This window comes from Ovis aries, chromosome 18 (genome assembly GCF_016772045.2).
Source record: "Ovis aries strain OAR_USU_Benz2616 breed Rambouillet chromosome 18, ARS-UI_Ramb_v3.0, whole genome shotgun sequence".
Classification (NCBI taxonomy): domain Eukaryota; kingdom Metazoa; phylum Chordata; class Mammalia; order Artiodactyla; family Bovidae; genus Ovis; species Ovis aries.
Window position 1 is genome coordinate 58,866,390 of NC_056071.1, and position 23,598 is coordinate 58,889,987.

The following is a 23,598-nucleotide window of genomic DNA, read 5'->3' on the forward strand; positions in this document are numbered from 1 at the left end:
TGCTCCAGGGGTGGGATTTGTCAGATGAGCAGCCATCGTTTAAGGGTGTTGGGGATTTTGGTGGTACTATGGAAAATGGCTAAATTAGGGAAGCAAATGAACATAGGAGATGAGGGAAGCAGAGTGATGCTGATGTGGTTAAAGGGCAGGGGTTAAAGGGAGCATCCAGAGCAAGATAGAAGCAAGAAAAATAGGAGGTTGTGGCCACAGAGTAGGAAGGTTTGCACTGAGTGTTCCACAGGTGGGGCCACCCCAGGAGAGCACGGGATCAAGGGTGGCCACGCGGGCCCCCTGGTGGCTCAGTGATAAAGAATCCGCCTCCCAGTTGGGGGACACTGGTTTGACCCCTGATCTAGGAAGGTCTCACCTGCCGCGGGGCAGCAAAGCCAGGGAGCCGCACCTAGGAGCCCACGCGCCCCAGAACCCTTCCTCTGCGACAACAGAAGCCGCCGCAGTGGGGAGCCCGTGCACCGCAGCTACAGAGGAGCCCCCACTCACTGCAACTAGAGAAAAAGCCCGCACAGCAGCAAGGGCCCTGCACAGCCAACAATTAAATAAGTAAATAAACTTTAATGGAGTCTGCTAATTAAGACTTCCCTGGTGGCTCAGACGGTAAAGCATCTCCCTACAATGCGGGAGAACTGGGTTCAATCCCTGGGTCGGGAAGATCTCCTGCAAAAGGAAATGGCAACCCACTCCAGGATTCTTGCCTGGAGAATCCCATGGATGGAGGAGCCTGGTAGGCTACAGTCCATGGGGTCGCAAAGAGTTGGACACAGCTGAGTGACTTCATTTTCACTTTTCACTTTCATTAATTAAGATAAGGCAGTCAAAGACCAGTGAGGTGGGGGGTGGGCAGTCAGGCAGGCAAGGTGCTGGAAGGACCTGGGGAGGAGAGGTCAGTGGGCCCGGTGCCAAAGACAGTCTCCAAGGAAGGGCTGGGGAGAGGGGATCCCTCCTGCTGCACGAGAAGGGCCCGTCCTCATGGGACATCAAAGAAGACCCAGGTTCATTCAGGAAATGGCAAGGAGGCAGTGTTCCTGGAGCCCGGTGATGGAGAGGCAGGCAGGGGCTGGGCTGCCAGACACCTACGCCATCAGGGACAACCCTTTGATCTGCGGCCCAGCTCCTGTCGGCTTCCTGGAGAGGAGAGAGAGGTTCAGGGGGCCTGCATTTAGGTCAACAGGCAGGATCCCGCCTCCCCACATATCTACTCTGGACCAGGGGGTGTTTGACAGATATTTAAATTCCATAAAAAGTCCCCACCCTCGGGCTTCGCTTGAGCACTTGGAAGCTCTTGCAGTGCAGAGTCTGCACTCTTGTTCATTCAGCTAATGTCTATTAAGCATCTGCTGTGGCCAGGTGCTTAAGGCAGGATCTGAAGCAGGAGACAAGGCCGAGACACAGCCTGGTCCTCTTAGGGCTGACCTCCTGGGGCTTCCCCAGGACATCAATTCTTTGGAGCTGGGTAGCAGTGCTGCTGCCAACAGGCAGGCCCCCTCCCCAGGGGTGGAGGCTGGACTCAGCCAGCTTGCTTGACTCCAATGCAGTGTAGTTTCTGAGCCCCTGCATAGGACCCAGTGAGCAAAGCCCCAACAGCATAGTGGCCAGAATGGACAGAAGCATCCAGGCAGGAAGGGAGAGCTGAAAAGAGAAAATAAGACCCAGTCTCTTGTGCACAGATTCCAACATGTCCTCTACCCTTCTTTCTTGGGCCCTTCTTTAAAGTTGCGGCTTCAAAAATCCTGACAGGGCTCACGAAAAACAATCCCACATGCTATGGAAGAGCGTGCTGGCCTGAGAAGTCACGGCATTGCTCGTTGACCTGAAGTTCAACAGCAGACGGTCAACACGGGCTCTGATAAGCACACAGATGATTTATGGGATGCCTGTCACATTAACCAAAGCACAGTGCTCGCTCCTACAGCTGGGGAGCTGTAGGCCACCCCACCATAAGAATTCTGTTGTCCTTCTGCTGGGAAGGTCAATTACTCATTTGCAGGTAGAAAAATTCCTACCTTAGTTAAAAGGATCGATGTTGAGGGAGAAATGAATATTTCTGAGTTCCCATGGCTCTTGTTGACGTGCTCGCCTTGGGTATTTCACACCTGGGTCCAGGCCCAGGCTCACCTTATAGAGCTCACACCTGGCATGGCCGGATGAATCAGCCATTCATCTGGTGGGGTTTATCACTGGTGGCTCAGCCAATGCAGGGGACACTGGCTCAATCCCTGATCAAGGAAGATCAGGCAACTAGGGGTGCACGTGCCCCAGAACCCGTGCTCTGTGATAACAGAAGCCGCTGCAGTGAGAAGCCGGCACATCGCAGCCAGAGAGGATCCCCATTCGCTGCAACTAGAGGAAAAGCCCGCACAGAAAAAGACCCAGCACAGTCAAAAATTAATTAAGTAAATAAAAGTTAATGGAACCTATTAATTAAGAAAAGACCCACCCTCACAGCTCCACGCCCCTGTTTTTTATTTTTTTTCTCTCTCTCTCTTCTGAAGGGCTGAGTACAGCTTCTTCTCCAGCCCACTTCCAGCTTCGAACCTGTCCTGTGAATCTGTGGCTGCCGGCCACCCTCCCCTGTGGCATCCATCACCCCAACTGTCATGGAAAATAAGCAGCGCTAAGCCCCCCTAAATCCCAGCCTGGGGAGTCTCCCAAGTGTTGCAATGGACACAGACATTTTCTTGTTCTCCGGAGATGAGTCACGGGTTTGATGAGGAGCAGGTGGGAAGTTTCCTCCTGTGAACTAGAAGACGCTTTAAATATCATCAAAATGAGTGCATGTCAAACTGGTGCAATCTGAAAAATTATATGGTCAGCTTCCTGGCTGTGATATCATACCATACTCAGACATTACTCGTAGGGGGTACTGAGTAAAGAGTACAAGGGATCTATGAATCTAATAAAAAATTTTAAAAAGAAAATAGCATCAAGCTCAACGTCATTTCACAGATAAGGATGGGTGGATATTCACTCAGTGATCGGGAAACCCAGCCCCAAGATGGGTGGAAACTTGCTCAGTGAGCGGGACTCCTGAAGCAGGGCTTGGTCCAGACCAGGGATGCCCATGAGACTGGGAGGTCAGAGAAGAGGCCTGAGCACCAGGGATCCTACCATCTGAGTTGCCTTGATGGTGGCAGAGCTCCCTGTATCTAGGGTAGGATTTAAGGCAGTGGGCAGGAGGCCAGGCTTACTTTCCAGGATATTTTGGAGACAGAAGACATCAGAAGGCCATGCCAGTCAACAGAGATGCTGAACAGGGATGTCATGTTCAGGCCTGCATTTCAGAGAGATAATTTCACAAGAACATAGGACAATGGCTGGAAGAATGTATCAGTCATCTATTGCTGCATTTAAAAAAAAAGCCCAAACAATGATTTAAAGCAAGCACCTCAGCTCACAGTTCTGCAGCTGACCACTTGGGCTGGGTTCAGCTGGGTGGCTCTTCCGCTGGTCTTGGCTAGGTTCACCGGGCCCACCTGTGGTCAGCAGCCAGTTACCTGGTAGCTCTGCTTCTAGGGGTTGAGCAGGGAGGTGCAGTAAACACAGAGCTGACCGCAGATGGAGTCAAAACCCACAATGGATTAGGTGTAATGAATGATGGGGGACTGGGGAATACCCCAACTCTGACCTTCCCAAACTCAGATGGAATCAGAGCAGGTAATTCATTCAGTGCTTTGACTACACGTATTAGTGTCCAATATGGACACTTAAAGGAAATCAACCCTGAATACTCACTGGAAGGACTGATACTGAAACTGAAGCTCCAGTATTTTGGCCACCTGATGTGAAGAAACAACACATTGAAAAAGACCCTGATGCTGGGAAAGACTGAGGGCAGAAGGAGAAGAGGGTGTCAGAAGATGAGATGGCTGGATGGCATCACTGATACAATGGACATGAACTTGGGCAAACTCCAGGAGATGGTGAGGGACAGGGAGGCCTGGCAAGCTGCTGTCCACGGGGTTGCAAAGAGTCAGACACCCCTGGCTGACTGAACAACAATAACAATAATTGTGTGAGGCATGGGGTGCAGAGTAAATAAGACCTTTCCACCCTAGAGGGTTCACAGGATGTGGACAGTGCAACCTGTTCAATGTACTGATGGAAAAACTGAGGCCCAGAGTGCTTTGCCCGTCACATGGTGACGCCATCCACACGGCATCTGGGGTCAGAGCCGGCTCTTCTCCCGCTGTGTTTATTCCTCTAGCCCAGGCAAATGGCTCCCTGGAAAACACTTCCTGAGAACTCCTTGTCTTTCCAGTGGAATCGCCCTTGCCCAGTGCTGATGGAGGTGGTAGGAAGGACAGGAAGTCCTTCTTCACCCTCCTGGGAGAGACATGACTGCTGGTCTCCAACAATGTCAGTTCTCCTGTCCTTCGGGGAAGCAGGAGGGTTGAACTTCCTCACCCTGTTGGAGTTAAGTGTGGTCTTTGCACTCCTTTGCCCAGTGTGAAGGCAACCTGTGTGTCCCTTCTAGGCAAGAGCATTTCAGAGCACAGCTCTCCTCTCCTCTGCTATAGCAAACCCAGACAGTGGTGTCATTAAGCGGTGGAGCCCATCAGCCTGGATCCCTGAGGGACTACGTACCAACAGCCCTGTGTTAAACGCGAGTGAGAAATCTACGCTTGTTGTTTCAAGCCAGAGGGCTGGAGGATGTTTGTTACTGCAGCAGAATCCAGCCCATCCTCACTGATTAGCCAAGTTTCAATGAGGAGGGGTTGCTTCCAACCTCTGGGCCTCTTGCCCACCCCTTAACTCCTCTCTGAGGAAGAAAAGTGACTTAGCTGATTGACCAGTTTCAAGAAAAAAAGAATTGAACTTGCAGAGCTCAGCACCCCCTTCCATATTCACTCTTTGGAAAGTGCTGTCTGCAGACACTGGGCTTCTTTCAGCCATGAGGCTCTGCCCCAGAAGGGGAAACTCAGCATTGGCCTGTGTGGGTAAGTCCACCTGTCTCGGATTCAGAACTAAGAAGCCCACTGTGGCCACACGCCTGAGCGACACTGTGTGATAGAGGTCTTCTTAGAAACAAAGATAACGTGGCAGCCCCATCTGCTGACTCTTGTTGCCTCCTGTTTAAAACTGAGACACGAAAACAGGACTGTCCTCAAACCCCGACTCCTAGTTTCCTGCCCATCCCATACTCCAAGGGACTCAAATTCCAAATATCTTAGATAAAAACAGGGACAACTCAGACTTCCCTGGTACCATGGATAAGAATCTGCCTGCCAGTGCAGGGGACATGGGTTCAATCCCCGGTCTGGGAAGATCCCACATGCCGTGGAGCCACTAAGCCCGTGTTCCACAATGCCTGAGCCAACGGTCTGGAGCATGAGAGCCACCACCGCTGAACCCCAAGTGCCTGGAGCCTGCGCTCGGCAACAAGAGGAACCGCTGCAGTGAGAAGCCTGGGCGCTTCAGCTAGAGGGGAGCCCCCACTCGCCAAAACTGAAGAAAGCCCACTTGAAGAAACGAAGACCCAGTGAAATTAAAAAAAAGAATGAAAGCCTGGTATGTATGTCACTTCTGTCTTGTCCGACTGTTTGCAACCCCATGGACGGTATCCCTGGAGAAGGAAATGGCAACCCACTGCAGTGTTCTTGCCTGGAGAATCCCGGGGACAGAGGAGCCTGGTGGGCTGCTGTCCATGGGGTTGCACAGAGTCAGACACGACTGAAGTGACTTAGCAGCAGCAGCAGGACGACATCCCACCAGGCTCCTCTGTCCATGGGATTCTGCAGGCAAGAACACTGCAGTGGGTTGCCATGCCCTCCTCCAGGGGATCTTCCTGACCCAGGGATCAAACCCACACCTCTTACGTCTCCTGCATCGGCAGATGTGTTGTTCACCACCAGCGCCACCTGGGAAGACTGATGGTGAAATGCAAATCTGATTCCTGAGAGTTTCCACAAAAGTTCTTGGCAAAGCTGGCACAAGTGTTCTTGACACTAGACACTTAGGGCAGACAGCTCTCAGTTGGGAGGGCTGTCCTGGGCATGGCAGACTGTTTGGCAGCATCTCAGGTCTCTAACCACTGGATGCCAAGAGTGCCCGCCATCCCCAGTATGACAACCTCAGAGTCTCCAGATGTGACTGAATGTCTTCTGGGAGCAAAATCACCTTCCATCCCTAGCTGAGAACCACATTTTGGCTAATGTGATCCAGTTACGTTGACAATGGCCTCAAGGAAAGGCTAGCGATCTGGGGGGACTTCTCGGAGGGGGAGGACTTCAGCCCTGAAGGACTGAACTTAACAAAGGGAAGGGGAGGGGCCATGGTCCTAGGAAAGCCTGTACAAAGGGAGGCTGGAAGGCCAGCGGAGATAAAGGGTTGGCGGACGGGTACCACACATGCCACCGTTGGGACAGTTAAATTGCCAAGCAGAGAATCAATCACTCAGCATAGCACACACGGTCAATGTTTGCTAATCTCACTCCAGCAGAGGGTCTCCTCCAGTCCAAACAGTGACCTCAGTTGATAGCAACTAGCCACCACTGATTCTGGCATCACTCCCCGAGGCTGAACAATGAATCCCTCACTCCCGACCCGCACCTTGTGGCTGCTCCCTGTGGCATTTTTCCTGCCTTGCACTATAGACTGCCTTGTGATGGGCAGGGGTGGGTAAGATCGGGAGAGACGGAGAAAAGGCAGGAATGCGATTCAGTCATAATGAGCAAACTACCACATTTTAAGGAAAGACAAGATCCGGCAGACTCGGCTGAGAGGGAGGCCACTGAGATGAGGAGGGAGGTGCAGGGGCCGTGTTGTCTTTATTTAAAATGTTCCCGCTCTGTTCATCATCAGTATTTTGCATTTATTCTGAGTTTTTAAAAACGTTGCATTCAGAGGCCTCCCTGGTGGTACAGTGGATAAGGACCCACCAGCCAATGCAGGGGACACAGGTTCGATCCCTGGTTCGGGAGGATTCTACGTGCTGTGAAACAGCTGGGCCATGCACCATGGCTACTAAATCTGCGCTCTGGAGCCCACATGCCGCAGCTACTGAGTCCCGTGTGCCTGGAGCCTGCGCCCTGCAGGAAGAGAAGCCACCACACCCAGGAGCCCATGCACGGAGGCAAAGAGTGTCTTCCACTCACAGCCACTATAGAAAAGCCTGCACGCAACAGCGGAGGCCCAGCACAGCCTAACTGATTTAAAAGAACACACGGCACTCAGTTACTATCTTGGTCACTGCAGTGCCCCTCTACACTGCTGCTGCTGCTAAGTCGCTTCATTCGTGTCCAACCCCGTGCGACCCAATAGACGGCAGCCCACCAGGCTCCTTTGTCCCTGGGATTCTGGAGTGGGTTGCCATTTCCTTCTCCAACACATGCATGCATGCTAAGTCACTTCAGTCGTGTCCAACTCTATGTGACCCTATGGACAGCAGCCCACCAGGCTCCTCTGTCCACAGGATTTACCATGCAAGAATACTGGAGTGGGCTGCCATTTCCTTCCCCATGCCCCTGTACACTACCCCTTTCCTGAAACTTTGTGCCCAAGGGAGGACCCCGGCCGCCTCACCTTAGTCCCAGCCCTGAGTAGTGGGATTCGGGGACGGGGGCTGCATTTTCCCAGAGAAATGAATTAGCAGAGAAGCTCCTCTTTCAGACTCGGTTTACGTACCGGCTCCCCCACCTTGCAGGGAAAACACAACAAAAGATCTTTATATGAATATAAAGCACATTTCAATTATCTCAGGTCACAAATATTTGCTTATCAACTTGCTGTGAACACTGACAACTTTCACAAGCCCTGGGGATCGAGAGAGGGGCCAGGCATGCTTTACCACCCAACCTGGTATTTACAGGGAGAAATTAATTGTGAAATCAAATGACATTTTTATATTCAATTTGAAGCCATGTCCTTGACTAAGAGGAAGCTGCCACAGACTAGCCTTGTGAAAGGGTTGGGATAATTAGGATTTTTCTAAAACCTTCCCACTCTGTGTGGGGCCAGGATTTGCTCAGGTTCAGCTGGGCTACGGGAGCTTGGTGGGGCAAAGGCAAGAAATCAAAGTTCCACTCAGGAGGAGAGCGGGCGCCCCCTGCTGGTATCCAAGGAGGAATGCTCTTTCCCCAGAAATGTTTCTGCATAAATTTTCAAAGCTAAATCCTTTGGAACATACAGCAGATATGTTCCAAAATGTAACAAAACACGAAATGTGAAGAGACAATTTCTCTTGAGCCCTGTTGGTGGATTCTTACGTAGATACAACTTCTACAAAAGGGAAATTGGCACTCAAAACAGCCACTCAAATTTTAAATGGATGTCACATATCATCGATTCGGCGTTTCCCCTCGTAGTGGTCCATCTGTGAGATAAGCGAAGACAGGCTGCAGATCAACCGAGACAGGCTTGGACATGGGACCCTTTGCTGCAGTGCTGCAAAGCTTGTGTGTGTGTTAAGTCACTTCAGGCATGTCTGACTTTGTCTGAGCCTATGGACTGTAGCCTGCCAGGCTCCTCTATCCATGGGATTCTCCAGGCAAGAATACTGGAGTGGGTTGCCATGCCCTCCTCCAGGGGATATTTCTGAACCGGCATCTCTTACGTCTCCTACAGTAGCAAAGCTTACACCAGGAAAAATGTTTCCTTGAGCTACAAAATACAAAGAAACTATATGGGACTAAAAATAACTGCTTGAAAAAAAAAAAAAAAAACTGCATGTATGCTGTAGGTGGGGCAAATTCTGGACAAAAGATAGAAAAAGACCAAAAACTCAACTGCCACTTCTGAGCAAAAACAAGGTGTTGGGAGAAAAAGCAGGGTCCTGCAATGCCCCTTGCACATACACCTAAGCCAGGGGCAAACCACCTAAACCACCCCTCCAGCTTGATGCCTGGACACACCCCTGCCCTTCACCCCCTATGAGGAACCAGCTTGCCCCCTCTTGAGAGCAAGCAAGCAAGCCTGTTGCGTGTTTTCACACCCTCCTGCGACTGCAGGGGCCCCAATAAAGCCTTGCCTGAATTTCTCCTGATTGGGGAAGGCCAAGAATCCTTGTCCATGGGATTTTCCAGGCAAGAATACTGGAGTGGGTTGCCATTTCCTCTTCCAGGGGATCTTCCTGACCCACGGATCGAACCCGTGTGTCTTACGTCTCCTGCATTGGCAGGCAGATTGTTTACTGCTACCGTCACCTGAGACGCCCGGTTAGTATGAAAACCACTGAGAAACTGAGGTGCAGCCAAGTTAGGGGACTAGCTCAAGGTCAGTCTTTGGGGTAGAGAGTGGGCTGGAACCCCAGTTTAGCAAACGGGACATAAAGACTAAAAAGATGACTTTCAAAATGAAACCCGGTATGAAAGATTAAGGAGAGTTTTGCGGAAGATAGTATTTAAAAGAAAACAGGTGGGATGAAGGGGAAGTAAGTAAAACCAGTTTAAACTTAAATATTTGGCCTTACTGTTACATATATGAAAAGAGAATCTCTAACAATTGAGCTATGATATTGATGAAATGAAGTGAAATGAAAGTCACTCAGTCATGTCCACCTCTTTGAGACCCCATAGATAGTCCACACCAACTCTATGGACATGAGTTTGAGTAAACTGTGGGAGTTGGTGATGGACAGCAAGGCCTGGGGTGCTGCAGTCCATGGGGTCACAGAGTCAGACATGACTGAGCAACTGAACTGAACTGAACTAAGACAGTCCATGGAATTCTCCAAGCAAGAATACTGGAGTGGGCAGCCAGTATTGATGATATTGATAATGATTTTTAAATAGCATAGTTTTTTGAGGGGTGTGGGGATTGTGCATAACTTTTACTAAATGTTAAGTGCTTTTCAAGTCATAGCCTTGAGCTCTTCATTGCTCTAAAAATAAATAGGCCACATCTGGGCTGACAAAGGCTCTCATTAGGTTTTGGAAGCAACGTTAGTACTTGGCAGTGAGCAGTCATGTTTTCCTTTATACCTCAATGAAATCTAAATGTAAGAGAATGTTTTGCCCTCTTCTGACAGCCTTAGAAATTCTTACTGTAAAGATGTGCTAATGTTCATTTTCCTCAGAAAACCCAGAACCGCAAAGACTTTGCCTCCAGCACCCTCCTTGACTTTTATTTCCACGTGCTACCCAAGATGTACCCTTCAAGTCAAATTTCCCTGGAACCAGTCAATCCTGAACATCAGGCTGAAAAGGGAACTGGCTTCTCTGGCTTTCCCAAAGCTGCCCCGGCTCTGTGTTTAATGCCAGGAAAGCAGACGTCTGGATGGCAGCAAAAGAGGAGACCAGGTGGCATCTTCAAAATCAGGAATTCCAGTTCTAAGACTATTTTGAGTGACTTCTCCTTTCCTTGGCTTCGTAAAATGCCACCCAATTTCTCAGGAGCAAGACAGATTGATTTTATAAGGAACAAAAGGCTGGAATAATTAGCCATGTCTAATCTGTCTTATATTAGATTTTGATATCTTCTCAGGGGGTTCCAAGTTCCCCAAAGTCGAGGACCATATCTTTCATAGGACTTGCCAGGTGACGCTACTGGTAAAGGTTTCACTTGAAAATGCAGGAGACACAAGAGATGCAGCTTCAATCAATCCCTGGATTGGGAAGATTCCCCTGGAGGAGGAAATGACAACTCACTCCAGTATTTTTGCCTGAAGAATCCCATGGACAGAGGAGCCTGGTGGGCTAGAGTCCATGAGGTCACCAGGAGTTGGATACAAGGAGCACACACACACACACATGTATCTTTCAAATCTACCCCAGGGCGTTACTCATCGCAGGCATTCAGGAAACGGTAACCATAATATCTAACACTTAGATGGTGCTTACTATGTGTCAGCCACTATTCTAAGCACTTAGCATACGTGAACTCAAATAATCCTCATAAAATCCTATTATTAGCTCCATTTTATAGAGGAGGAAACTGATGCACAGAAAGGTTCAGCAACTTCCCCAAGGCCACACAGCTAACAAGCAGTGGAGCCTGGTTTTCTATCCAGGCAGTTTGACTCAAAAATATACATTCTTAGCCACTACCCCTGTGGCCCCCAATGCGTCTGCACAGTAGTCACCTGGAGAGCTTCGAAAACACACCTTCAAAAAGGGCATTTAATACATTGAACTGTGATTTAATTAGGATTTCCCTGGTGGCTCTGACGGTAAAGCATCTGTCTACAATGCAGGAGACCTGGGTTCGATCCCTGTGTTGGGAATATCCCCTGGAGAAGGAAATGGCAACCCACTCCAGGACTGTTGCCTGGGTTTTGGAATTTTTAAAAGCTCCTCGGGTGATTCCAATACACTGACAAGTTTTGAGAAGCACTACATTATACTATCCTGCCTCATCCCTCAGCCAATGTTTGCTGAATCTAATTTGTTTGCTCCATGAGGAACTGCTTTCAGGAGTGTAAACAAACAAAGGGGGGGGGGGGAAGTCCAACTTAGTTGTATCAAATTACCTTGGAGTGTAACTAAGTGTAATTCCAGCAGAGCATGTGCTAAGAGCATGGGTCTGGAGTCAGACATTCTCTGATTAAAATCTCTGCACGAATCTCTGCAGGTAGCAGGTGTGAGTGGAAAATGTTGCCTGCCGATCAGTAAACAAACGATGGCTACAGCCACCTAGCCGCTGCAGCTGCCTTGGTGGTGAGGAAAGGCAGGATGCAGACAAACGGGTTGCCTGTTGCCGTGCCTGCAGCCACTGCGGCCGCCCCTACTGTGTGTACCCTGAGGGGACTCAGGATGAGAAAACACCAGGGGCTCAACCCAGATAGCTGAGGCGCACACCAAAGGAACGGGGCGAAGGAGTCTAGACTCTCACACCTTCCCACCCCCACCCCCCACCCCGCCCCCGCAGAAAAGTGCTAAAGTCCTTAATTTGAGACGAGTGTCTTCTTCAATTAACAGCTATCTTTGGATGTCCAACCACCTGGTATTTGCAAAAACTTCTATTTGCCTTGGCTCCCTCCATACCTCTTTAGAGAAGTCGCTCAGAGCTATCTGAGAGGCTGTCTTCTAGGTTGAAATGCTCAGAAAGGCTGCAAAATAAAAAATTATTCTCGACCTTGAGGTTGTGTTTTTTCCCCCCCGACAGGAGTCTGGCTAGCTTCTCAACAATCCCTATTTCCTTCCTGGGCACACAGCAAGACTACATTCCCCAGCTTCCCTTGCAGCTGGATGGGATCACAGCTGCAAGGTCAGCTAGGTCAGATAGGATTCTGACCAATAGAATGTGGGCAAAAGTCTCCAGCCCTAGGCGATCCTCTCTCTCCTGTGAGGCAGAGCCACAAGATGGAAGAAGCCCGGGCTCCTCCATCACCACTTAGAGGAGGGCTGCCAGATATTCAGCAGCACTGGACTTGATGGAAATGAGAAATAAACTTTTTTTGTTAAACTGCTAGGATTTGGGGGTTTATCTGCCATCAGCATATTAAAAAGCAGAGACATTACTTTGTCAACAAAGGTCCGTCTAGTCAAGGCTATGGTTTTTCCAGGAGTCATGTAAGGATGTGAAAGTTGGACTATAAAGAAAGCTGAGCGCTGAAAAATGGATGCTTTTGAACTGTGGTGTTGGAGAAGACTCTTGAGAGTCCCTTGGACTGCAAGGAGATCCAACCAGTCCATCCTAAAGGTGATCAGTCCTGGGTGTTCATTGGAAGGACTGATGTTGAAGCTGAAACTCCAATACTTTGGCCACCTGATGAGAAGAGCTGACTCATTTGAAAAGACCCTGATGCTGGGAAAGATTGAGGGCAGGAGAAGGGATCACAGAGAATAAGATGGTTGGATGGCCTCACTGACTCAATGGACATGAATTTGGGTAAACTCCAGGAGTTGGACTGGGAGGCCTGGCATGCCGCAGTTCGTGGGGTTGTGAAGAGTTGGACACGACTGAGCAACTGAATGGAACTGAACTGTCATCAGTGACTAACGTTTGTTAACTAGCACGTTGTATGGCTTTGGGTAGGTGACTTATCCTAAGGCTCTTGTGTTGGCATGTGCAGAATGAAGACAATAGTGTCTGAATGCTGGACAGCTTTCATTTGCCCCCCTCAGATCCATTCTCCACCCCTCTGCTCTGTTTTCCACTGTGCTTTCTGCCAGGATAAGCTTGAGATACTGGACTATAGGCTCAACCTGTGAGAAGCTCCAGCAGGAGATGGGAGGGTGGGAGCCCAAGGAGGCCAAATAGTTGTCGTACCCCTCTGGCTCCTTGGCTCCACCTAAGGCTATAGCCACTGTCCGGCAGCCCTCTCCTTCAGCTACAGGTTCTGTGAGTCCCTGCTTTGTCCCTCAGGCCTGCGAGGAGGCTTAGCCTCAGTATCCCGAAGGACGGACTAGAGGAGGAGAAGGAGCCTCACATTCCTGCAGCCAAGGGGAGCAGGAAAACGTCAGCCATCACTGGAGTCACAGACCTGAGGCCCGGGGAAGACCCAGAGTCAGCTCTCAAGGCGCTTCGGGTCTCCTGCGCCCCTGCTCACCTATGCCAAGTCCCCTCCTTACGCTGCCCTCGGTCACCTCAGTAGCTGTCTGCTCCCTGCCAGGACTCCAGCTGATAGTGAATGTGAACGCCATGTTGTTGAGGCTGAACAAAGTAGTAGTCACATAGCAAATACTTAACACACTTGACTTTAAAATGAGAAATGTGCCACAAAGTGTCTTGACAGGAGTGTGTGCTATCGTAAAGAGGTGAGAGTGGCTGGGCCTGTCTGAAAATTATCATCTTTAAGCTGAGATAAGGAGGAACCAGGCAGAATATTCTAGAACGTAACGTGGGGAAGCTCTTAGGCACTGTTCGCACTCCAGGTTGCACATGATTTTCACCAGGGAAGCTTTTAACCCAGCGATTTGCACCAGGGTTTTTTTTTTTTTTGCCACCCAGAGGACATTTGGCCAAGTCTGGAGACCTTTTGGTTTACACAGCTGGGGAGGTGCGACTTGCATGTACTAAGCCCAAGGACGTTATGAAACATCTCACAATGTGCAGGACAGACCCGCAGAACGTAACCAGCCCCAAGGGCAAGATTCTTTTAACTGGAAGGACTCTAATTTAGCCCCATTCCCAGCCTTATGACTGTGACTGGAACCCAACCAGGAGAGGGGAGAGGGGTGAAGACACAGGATAAGCAACTTTGTCAGACTCAAGCATTCTAAGAGCCTTTAACCTCAACTTTTTAGCAGAACTTCTTTCTTGGTTTCCTTATTAGTGAAGAGTTTTCACTAATTTAGACAATTGCACCTCTTAAATGAAATCCTAGAATGAGCATGGGCAACTACCTGACCTCTCTGAACCTCAGTCTCCTCCTCTGGAAAACAAAGACTATTATAACCATCCCTCAGAGGGGCTATGAAGTTATGCAAATAATATAATACCTGGCTCACAGCAGGCACCTCACAAAGCTGCGCTTCCCTCTCTCTCACGAGTATGGGGGAGAAATGGATACATACGTATGTATGGCTGAATCCCTTTGCTGTCTACCTGAAACTCTCACAACATTGTTAATTGGCTATATCCCAATATAAAATAAGTTTTTTTTATAAAAAGTCATGTGTGAGGTGTGTTGTGACCCATGACTTTTCTCTGATGGTGCAAAGTGAACGGTCATGTAATGAGATCTGTCATCAAAGTATCTTTCAAACTATTGTCTTTAAGAATAAATATTTCTTTAAAATATTCCTAAGTAATAAGATTCCTCCAAAAAGAACAGATTTTTCAAGTATTTATCTAGGTCCCTAAGACCAAAACTATGTGTTTGCTGCAAGTCTACATTTTAGAGATAAAATAACTAATGCAGCAATTAATATCCAAAAGGGGGAAGGAGTGGCAGACTCTAACAGAATATGCCCTGTATACTGATATCTCAGAAACCAGTAGCAGGTAAGCTACAAGATTTGCTCTAAGTACCAGGATCAGAGGAAGACCATTTCCCAAGAACAGGATCTGACACAGACCTACCCTCTGCTTCGAAAAATGTTAATACAGGCTTTTTATACAGGAAGCATTTCTTGGAGAGAGAGACCATAGTGTTTAAAGCAAACTCCGAAGAGTAAATATTTTAATTTTCTTCAAGAATATCCTTAAATTCATAATACTTTAAATAGTCACACTAACAAGTTAACATAGCCACAAAAATACTCAGACAGCATCAGTATTCTTAAAGTATTTACATTTAGAATTACTTCCATGAGGAAACAGCAACGACGACAGTCAACATACACGACGTGCTTTTCACTTGTGGTGAGAACAATTCAATGTCCAAAATAAATCGGGATGGATTAATGTAAGAGCTGAACTGGAGTCCCTACCAAATTTCGCAATGGAGAAGCAAACAGTCCTGTTGCCAACAGTCTTGTGTGACTGGCAAATTATACAAACAACGTTAAGACAAATCCAACTAGAAATTGGAAGCTGCCATGTCATATATACAAAATACATGGGAAACAGCAAAGTAAACATATTCTTAAAGGAGGGGCTGCGATTTCAACCCCGCCTCCCACCACCACCGCCCCGAGACACACACAGCACTAGAGATGCCCTTGAGTCAGCTAATGTCAAGTCTACAATCTCCTGAAATACATCAGAGAGCACTCTGGTGTTTTCTATGAGGCTACGTGCTTGAAACCAAGGGGCTGACACTGGGTACAGGAGGCAAAAAAATGTGCAACACCTGTTTTTCAAAATCACTGACATTTCAAAATATGAACTGTTGAAACTCACTTAAATTTCATATTCCCCGCCCCAAAGAAACTAATTGTGATGTACTAGACGGCCTTCTCTATCTTTGACTTGTAGACACTACCACGAAAAGGAAATTATTTTGATTAAAACTGGCTGACTTGCAACTGTGCATATAAAGTCTATTACAGGGAGCAGAGTGCCTAGCATGATCCTGAAACTATTGAGATAAAAATATATTGGCATTAAAGCACTCAGTTATTCTCAATGAAAAGACTGTTATCTTCCAGTAAAAAGAAACAAGATTTTTTGGTAAGAGGAAAAAAAAATCTTTTTTCCCCCCTTCATTATTTATACACTATCTAAACAACTTTCCTTTTTAACCTGAGACTCACAAACTTATATTTGATTTATTCAATTTGGTACCAATGGGTACATCCAATTGATGCATCTGCAGATAACCAAGTATTACTTTGTATTTGCATAGGGCCTTTTACTTTCAAGAGGCTTAAAGAACTTTACAGACATTTTCTCTCATGTCTTAGGTCATGTCAAGAGGACGTGAAGGGAAGCAGGGAACAGACTGCTCGCCACAGACCACTAGCCCTGCCACAGTCCCCATGAAGCTGAGGAAAGACTCCACGAAGGTCAGAGAAAACTGAAGCAAAGCAGAGTTAAATGATTATCCTTAAGTCAGGTCACGTGGCTTTTATATATGAGATCTAAATTAATGTTAAGATAATAAACTGTTAATCCTAAAACTACTTAGTGCAAAAGTGTGGACTTCTGGTTTAAAACTGCTGAACTCCACCTCTGCCCTGTCTCTTCTCTCTGGTGAGGGCAAGCTTGAGGCACACGACCCAACTCGACAGTACCCAAGGGTGGCAAGCGGCCCCCAAGCAGCAGGCGTAGTTGTTTGACCTGTTTGAGAATTGAACAAAGGCACCAAACCTACAGAACAGAGTTTTTAAAGGAGATGGTTAAAAAGTTATTCCCTTAAAAACTGAAACTATTTCAACAGCATTTAAAAGTGATACATAGCAGGACCAAGAAATACTAGTTTTTTGTCTTTTTGCCATTTTAGGCACATTGCTACTTGGGAAGATTTTTTTTTTTTCTTGAGTTCTGTATTATAAAAATATTGATGTTACATACATGTGCTTAACTGGGAATCCAAATTGGACTCAAGCTTTACTAAAATGGAAGTCTTTGCTATGATATCTACAAAAAATATGCCATTCTATCTGTCCTAAAAGGCGAGCGCTGAGTGGACATTGTACTTGTAAACAATAGCCATCTGTGGACAGACAGGCAGGGAAACTGGGGGATCCCAATCAGCCCGAATCAAGAGAAGACGTCACCATGGCCCCTGCTGCCCTTATAACGTAAGGCAGTCTTACTGTGCTCCTGTAAGCCTGTGAGGTTCTGAAACTCACTGATGCTTCCTGATCGAGCTTGCTTACCTGGACCCTCAGGGGGGATACACACACGGACTCAATGCAGCGATACATGGACATGCTCAGTCTGCCCCATGCAGAGGTCAGCCTTGAAGGCACCGTTCAGAAACACATTAGTCGAAGAGATCAGAGACCCGGAGGAGCTGGGGCTTCTGTGGGTGCCATACGGCCAGGGCTCTTGCTTGACAATGCCACCTGTTCAAGGTGTCACAGGCCTCGGGCCCACGACTAAGTGCTACATCCCACACCATCATTCACACTCGCATGCTTGCTCGCACATATGCGCACACTCCAATCATCTGAAAATCTCTGCTGTCGTAAGAAGCCTCTTCATTTACAGAGGGGGACACTGAGGCTTAGAGCTGAACGTCTTGGCAAAGTCACCACTTGGTAAGTCACAGACCTGGCCACACAAGCATCCTGCCAACACGCTTTACTGTGTCAGCATGGCGTAAAAGTTCGAAAAGACACTATTAAAAAAGAAAAAAATTAAGGATATTTAACAATGGCAAAGTGTTCAAACACACACAGTTCTTCCACGTAAACACCTCAGGTAAAGAGCATCTTGGTTAAAGTGACAACGAACAGATCCTTGACACTAAATCTTTCTGAGACACAAGGTTTCTGATCCCTCAGGTAGATTCTATCAAAAGCAGGAGGGCAGAAGAGACAGCCATGGAAATTACATAATAAATCTATGCTTAATGGGACTTATAAACCCAACCTGTCAAAAAATGGGTCCATTTGCAACTCAGAGTACAGAGAAGAGGATGATTATTTCTCCCTATACTAATTAAGTTCAATTAGATACAGTATGGAAAATATATTCAAAAGTTAAGGAGATTTTATATTTTTAAATTTGAGCATTTTTCAGTTGGATTGCTCATCACAGATACCATACCCAGCATGTTCTGTGTAAGGGAAAATGCTGGGATTGATGCAAGGGTGCCCAGAGAGCGCCCCAGAAGCAGGCTGAAGCTTCATACAGTAAACAGCCATGATTCATGTTTACTCAGGACCACGTTCTAGGTGGGCTCCATCCAGCTGGGGTCTAGTAACAAATGGTCCTCTGACGCTTCAATAGGTGGTTTTCTGAGCACTGGCCTTTCAAGTTTTTCAGCAGTAAAAAGAGAACAAGACAGCATTACACGCTACTTGACAAAATTTTACAAATTTTAAATGTTCAGATTTTTGCTTTCTTGTAGAAAGTTTCAAGAATGAAACTGATTCAATGTCATTTTTCAAACCCCAAACTGAAAGTAGTTCTGAAATTCAACTTCAACTTGATGACATCCCCCCATTCTAGGAAATGAGAGAGTTCACATCATGACACTTTAAATAGAGGATGCATACAAAGTCCTATGTTTTCTTCCTGCTAGATTAACCTAAAGTCAGAGATGGAGTTCTGGAGAACCATTTCCTTCTCACATCTAGGTAATGATCTGCTTAACATTAACCAAAATCAATTTTGAGAAAGTGTTCCCAAGGATTTTGGAGTAAATCCTAGCATTGCATCTATGAATATGCTCTAAGAGAAGCAAAATATTCATGGAAGCATAAAACAACTTTACCTTTAAATAAAAATACTTTATTCATTCCTGACAGAATATCAAAATGTACATTGTTAACCAAGTAAAAATGGTGCTTCAAAATAGCTGACTAGGGCATATTTGGAGGATTTTTGGCTAATTTCAAAAGAGTAAAAACCACTTTCAATCTCTCTTTCCACAAACCACTTTCAATCTCCCTTTCCACACACCCCTAATAAGCCTGCATTATACCTGCTTAAATTTGAACAAATAAACAATTATATGGGCCCCAGTTCATCATAGAATGCACATTTTCATTACACTTAGAATAAACGAGTTACTACATTTGAGTTACCTTTCTTTGCCAAAAACCTTCAGACTTAGTCCTCTTTATAGTTTGTGTAACTCTGTAAATTACATGTAGAATATAGCACATGACTTGTATTAATCTAAACACACAAAACACACACACACATAATAAAGTGCAACACAACAGAACAAGTCTGCGACATTCATGTTCTCAAACTCCCACAGAAGGATTTTCTGAGCAAATGGAAACGACGTTCTTGACTGTGTGAACACTAAATCCAACAGACTGGGTTATTTTTTCCTCACTGATATTTATATTGAAAATCCTATTTGCTTTTCATTTTCCCTGTGGCTTCTGTCTCTCATTTTTAATGAAAGTTTCGAAGCTGTGATTCTCTTTAAACCTGGAGAAAAAGCAACTCCTTGCAGCAACGTAAATATAGTGCTTTCAAAGTACTCAAAATGTTTCTGAGCACCCTGTACTGTAAAAGGAGGTTTCCAATGACAGCTTGTCTGTAACAAGGAAGATTACAGTCATTTTAATAAAAGCAAGCATTTCACTAACTTGGCAGCAAATGCTTTACGGACTTTTGACATCAGCCACCAAACATGTCTACTGGAAAGTACCAACTAGCCCTAAAATGTCAAAAGGTTTTGGTTGCATGTTGCTTTGATACTAAATTATTTCACTAAGAAATGGTTTTGTTCCTGAGATGAGCACGATAACAGTGAATGAGTTTCCTCTGACGTTGCCGGTGGGACCCTCTGCTCCACATCTCCCCGCCTCGTCTTCATCAAGAACCTCGTCTGAAACATCAGTCATCCCCATGGCGCCACTTCTGCGACTCGTCCTGCCGAACATCTGGTCTGATCTGGTTTCTCATGCCGCCCAGGACGTTCGATGTCGCTTCTGTGGCGACGATCAGAGGTTTCACCACGGCCGGGGGGAGCTGGCGCAGGACTTCCCCCACGGCGCCCGTCACCCCCCGGCTCTCGTGTTCCCGAGCGGCAGTTTCATAAATGGTCTGAGCCGTGTCTGCGATTCCCTGAGGAAAGAGGGGAGAAAAGGGAGTAAATCACTGCTCAGAAGACTCTCTAAATAATCTCGTAACACACTAACTACAGAGTTCATCAAGAGCAGGTCTGTAACCAGATGGAAATCAAAGCAGAAACTGTACTTTTGAGATAACCCAGGATAATTACTTTTATGACAATTCTAAGGGAAAGTAGTAGTCCTTCGGTTGTGTCCAACTCTTTGTGACCCCGTGGACCATAGCCCACTAGGCTCCTCTGTCCATGGAATTCTCCAGCCAAGAATACTGGAGTGGGCTGCCATTTCCTTCTCCAAAGGGAAAGTAAGGGACAATTACAATTCAGCATTTTGTTGTGACACTTACGTACAGAAAATGTAGCTAGACTATACAGTTTCACACAGGGATGTGCACGGAAATAGTTAATACTCCAAGAATAGCTTCTCTGGCACAATTAATCACTCTGGTTAAATCAAATTTAGCAAACAAAGCTTCCTGAATAAATATAATCACTAAATGAACATGGCGATAGCTCCTATGACTCAACTGCAACAGGAAAACCTAATTCTACTGAGCTCCAAAAAATAAGTTAATTAGTTTTAAATTACTGGCTATGCAGCAGAAAAGATAACTGGAACATTCAATTAAGATAAGAGACTAAATAAAACACTTTATTAAATAGAGAAAACTCTGAGAACACAAAGCAGGAACACGTTTAATAAGCAGAAATGAAGTTTTTGCAGCATTTTTCATCCTTCTTACAACAGTGTGACATGAAAATAATCATGACTGCTGAGCTTTAGAGCTGAACATGTAAATGTGTGGGTCAAGCCAGGGTGGTAAAACGTCGCACGGTTGTCACTGGTCAGTCGTCACATATGGGTTTCAAATCTTTCCTGTTTGTCTAACTCAGGATCCCTAAGGGCCACAAAGCACTGTCCTCTTGTGACCATTTCAGTGAAGGGCATAGAGAGAAGAACTTCACACTCTCAGGGAAATCGAGGAACCTTGTCCTGGCCCCAAATCTAGTCTGCACTTTCACAATCTGTGAAGTGTTAGTTGCGCAATCGTGCCTGACTCTTTGTGACACCATGGACTGTAGCCTGCCAAGCCCCTCTGTACACTGGATTTTCCAGGCAAGAATACCGAAGTGGGTAGCCATTCCCTCTTCAGGGGATCTTCCTGACCCAGGAACCATCGTCTCCTGCGTCTCCTGCCCCGGCAGGCATTCTTTACTACTGCGCCACCCAGGAAGCCCAAAGTACTGCACACCCCAGTGCGGTAATATCCTGCTGCCAGCAGCCCCTCAAAGCCCAGGATCGTTTTTACAAACCTGATTTCTAACATGTCTGCTGATAACTGGCCCAATCCTGACATCTACAGGAAGAGAACTGACAGGTAACCAGCTCTCTTTATTCTCCCGACTGAATCTCTTTTTAAAGAGAGGTGACCAATGGCCTTGCCTTTATTTAGCCATTAATACACAGCTTTACTTCAGTGGTCTTCCTGCATTTGGAACCACAGAGGTTACTTTCGTTAGGTAAAAGACTGTCCTAAGGCACTTCTGTCTGTCGGAATACGACAGGGGAAAATATCATTAATGAAATCCTAATACACAAATAATAAGTAAAATTGTTAGGGGAAGCACACTGATTGAAACCGCCCACCCTGGCCAGGCACCATGGTAACCATTTGCATGAGTTGTTTTATGACAGGAGATCCTGATAAGGAATACGGAACTAATAAGCCACCACCAACTGGAAGAGTTCAGGAAAGGTCTAAAGGAGACACCATGTGTCCGTCCACTTCCCAGAATCCCTCTCGCTAGCATCCGTCTTGGCTGAGTGATGTGTGTGCCACCAGGAAAGACTCTGAATTAGAATGATAATCCCATCAGCATAAAACCCGAGACTGCGAGCCATGCAGCAGAGCAGTTCTTCTGGGTTCCCTTACCCTACTGCTCTCCAGCCGGGTGCCCTTTCCAATAAAATCTCTTGCTTTGTCAGCACATGTGTCTCCTCAGACAATTCATTTCCGAGTGTTAGACAAGAGCCCAGTTTCGGGCCCTGGAAGGGGTCCGCCTTCCTGCAACAAAATGACCTCAAACTTCCTCATATGTCAATTAAAAAAAGAAAAAGATTAAGACAGGGAGGGAATGCTCCTGTCAACATCCATAAAGAACCAGGCTTCACCGGTGCAACTAAATTACAATCTGGCAATGCTTAATAAATCTGGCAACGCTTAATAAGTCTCAGGATTCAAACAGTTACAAATCACCAATTCCACCTTTAACAATCTCTTACACATGTGAACAAGTCAGTTCAGTTCAGTTCAATCGCTCAGTAGTGTCCGACTCTTTGCAACCCCATGAATTGCAGCATGCCAGGCCTCCCTCTCCATCACCAACTCCCGGAGTTCACAAGGGGCATTTAAATGACATTCCAATAGCAGTATTTTAGGAGAAAAAATGTAAATTGTCCACCAACACGAAGATAAATAAATTATGCTATATTCACACAATGAAACATGATAAAAGTTTAAATCAGACCTACATATATCAACAAGGATGTATCTTGAAAGACAAAATTTACAGATATATATGATACCATTTATGCTAACTTTTAAAATATAAACAATAGTATTTGCTTATGATGACATACTTATATGAAACTATAAAAATATGCACAGAAAAAAAATGTACCATCTTAAGGATTGTGAATGCATGGGAATGGAATTAGGTTTGTGATTAACCTAAAAAATTTTGCTTTTTAAACAAATCTGAGGAAACCAGCAAAATACAAACATGGGTAAAGTTCCCTGGTGAGTTCATGGTGTTTCTACCACCCTTGCTTGCTTCTGTCCATAAAGAGACCAGTCTTCCCATGAGATCGCTAGTCTTCTTGAGAGCCTGCAGGCCAGGATGTAGCCCTCCCCTTTCCTACACACATATCTGCGCTCATCAGTGGCAAAACAGTCCCAAAGCCACCCCAGGGGTTCCTTCAGAACAAAGCCCAAGCCCTGCTGCTCTTCAGACAAACTCCTGGAAAGGACGCAGACTGCTCCTGGTCCATCCCCTGGGGCAGCCACTCACCTCCTTCACGACACTGTAGGCCTTGGCCACCCCTTCCCTCAGGTCCACTGGCTGGTGGGCTAACCGGTGATGGGGGAACCTTCTGACCTTCTTGGGCTCGATAGAAAGGGTGCCTGGAGACACCATGTCATACGCAGTCTCTGCCGCTGCCTGGATCATTTCATCAGAGAGGAAAGAGTGAGTCAGAACAAAGTCTGGGGAGTTATGCTGCAGCAGCACACTTCCTAAGGGCAGTGAGGAACCACAGAGGGACTTGCACCCTCAGGCAGGTCCTTCTGCAGCGTCTGAATTCTAACAACCAGAATGCATTCCTTTTATAACAAGAACGTTAACGTATACATTAGTATCTGCACTGAGCAGCTTTTTTCAGTTCCTCATCTCTCCTCTGAGAACATGTTACCACGCTAGACAAGAATGCATGGTCTGTGCACAACTGGGTAAGAACAATTGGAGCTTAATACTTACTAGCAAACCTGAATACAACTACTATCAGCTCTCTAGTGCCTTCACTGCGTTCAGCTATGATCTTCCCACATAAATGTGGT

General features: G+C 46.5%; 2 protein-coding genes across 6 annotated transcripts in view; one reads left to right on the top strand and one right to left on the bottom strand.

Moving 5' to 3' along the window:
• BDKRB2 (bradykinin receptor B2) overlaps window positions 1–16,400 on the top strand; it is a 76,986-nt gene extending 60,586 nt beyond the window's left edge. Inside the window, exon 5 of the transcript XR_003585763.2 lies at window positions 16,182–16,400. The gene's annotated coding sequence lies outside the window, so the exon portion shown is untranslated. The remainder of the gene's footprint in view (window positions 1–16,181) is intronic.
• The window catches only part of ATG2B (autophagy related 2B), a 77,376-nt gene continuing 68,765 nt past the window's right edge, over window positions 14,988–23,598 (bottom strand). For all 5 annotated transcript variants that reach the window (XM_042235450.2, XM_012099021.4, XM_004017983.5 and 2 more), the window contains 2 exons: window positions 23,054–23,203; window positions 14,988–19,977 (listed from right to left, as the gene is read on the bottom strand). In XM_042235450.2, the coding sequence (XP_042091384.1) occupies window positions 19,747–19,977; window positions 23,054–23,203 (381 nt within the window). In that variant the 3' untranslated portion in view covers window positions 14,988–19,746. The remainder of the gene's footprint in view (window positions 19,978–23,053; window positions 23,204–23,598) is intronic.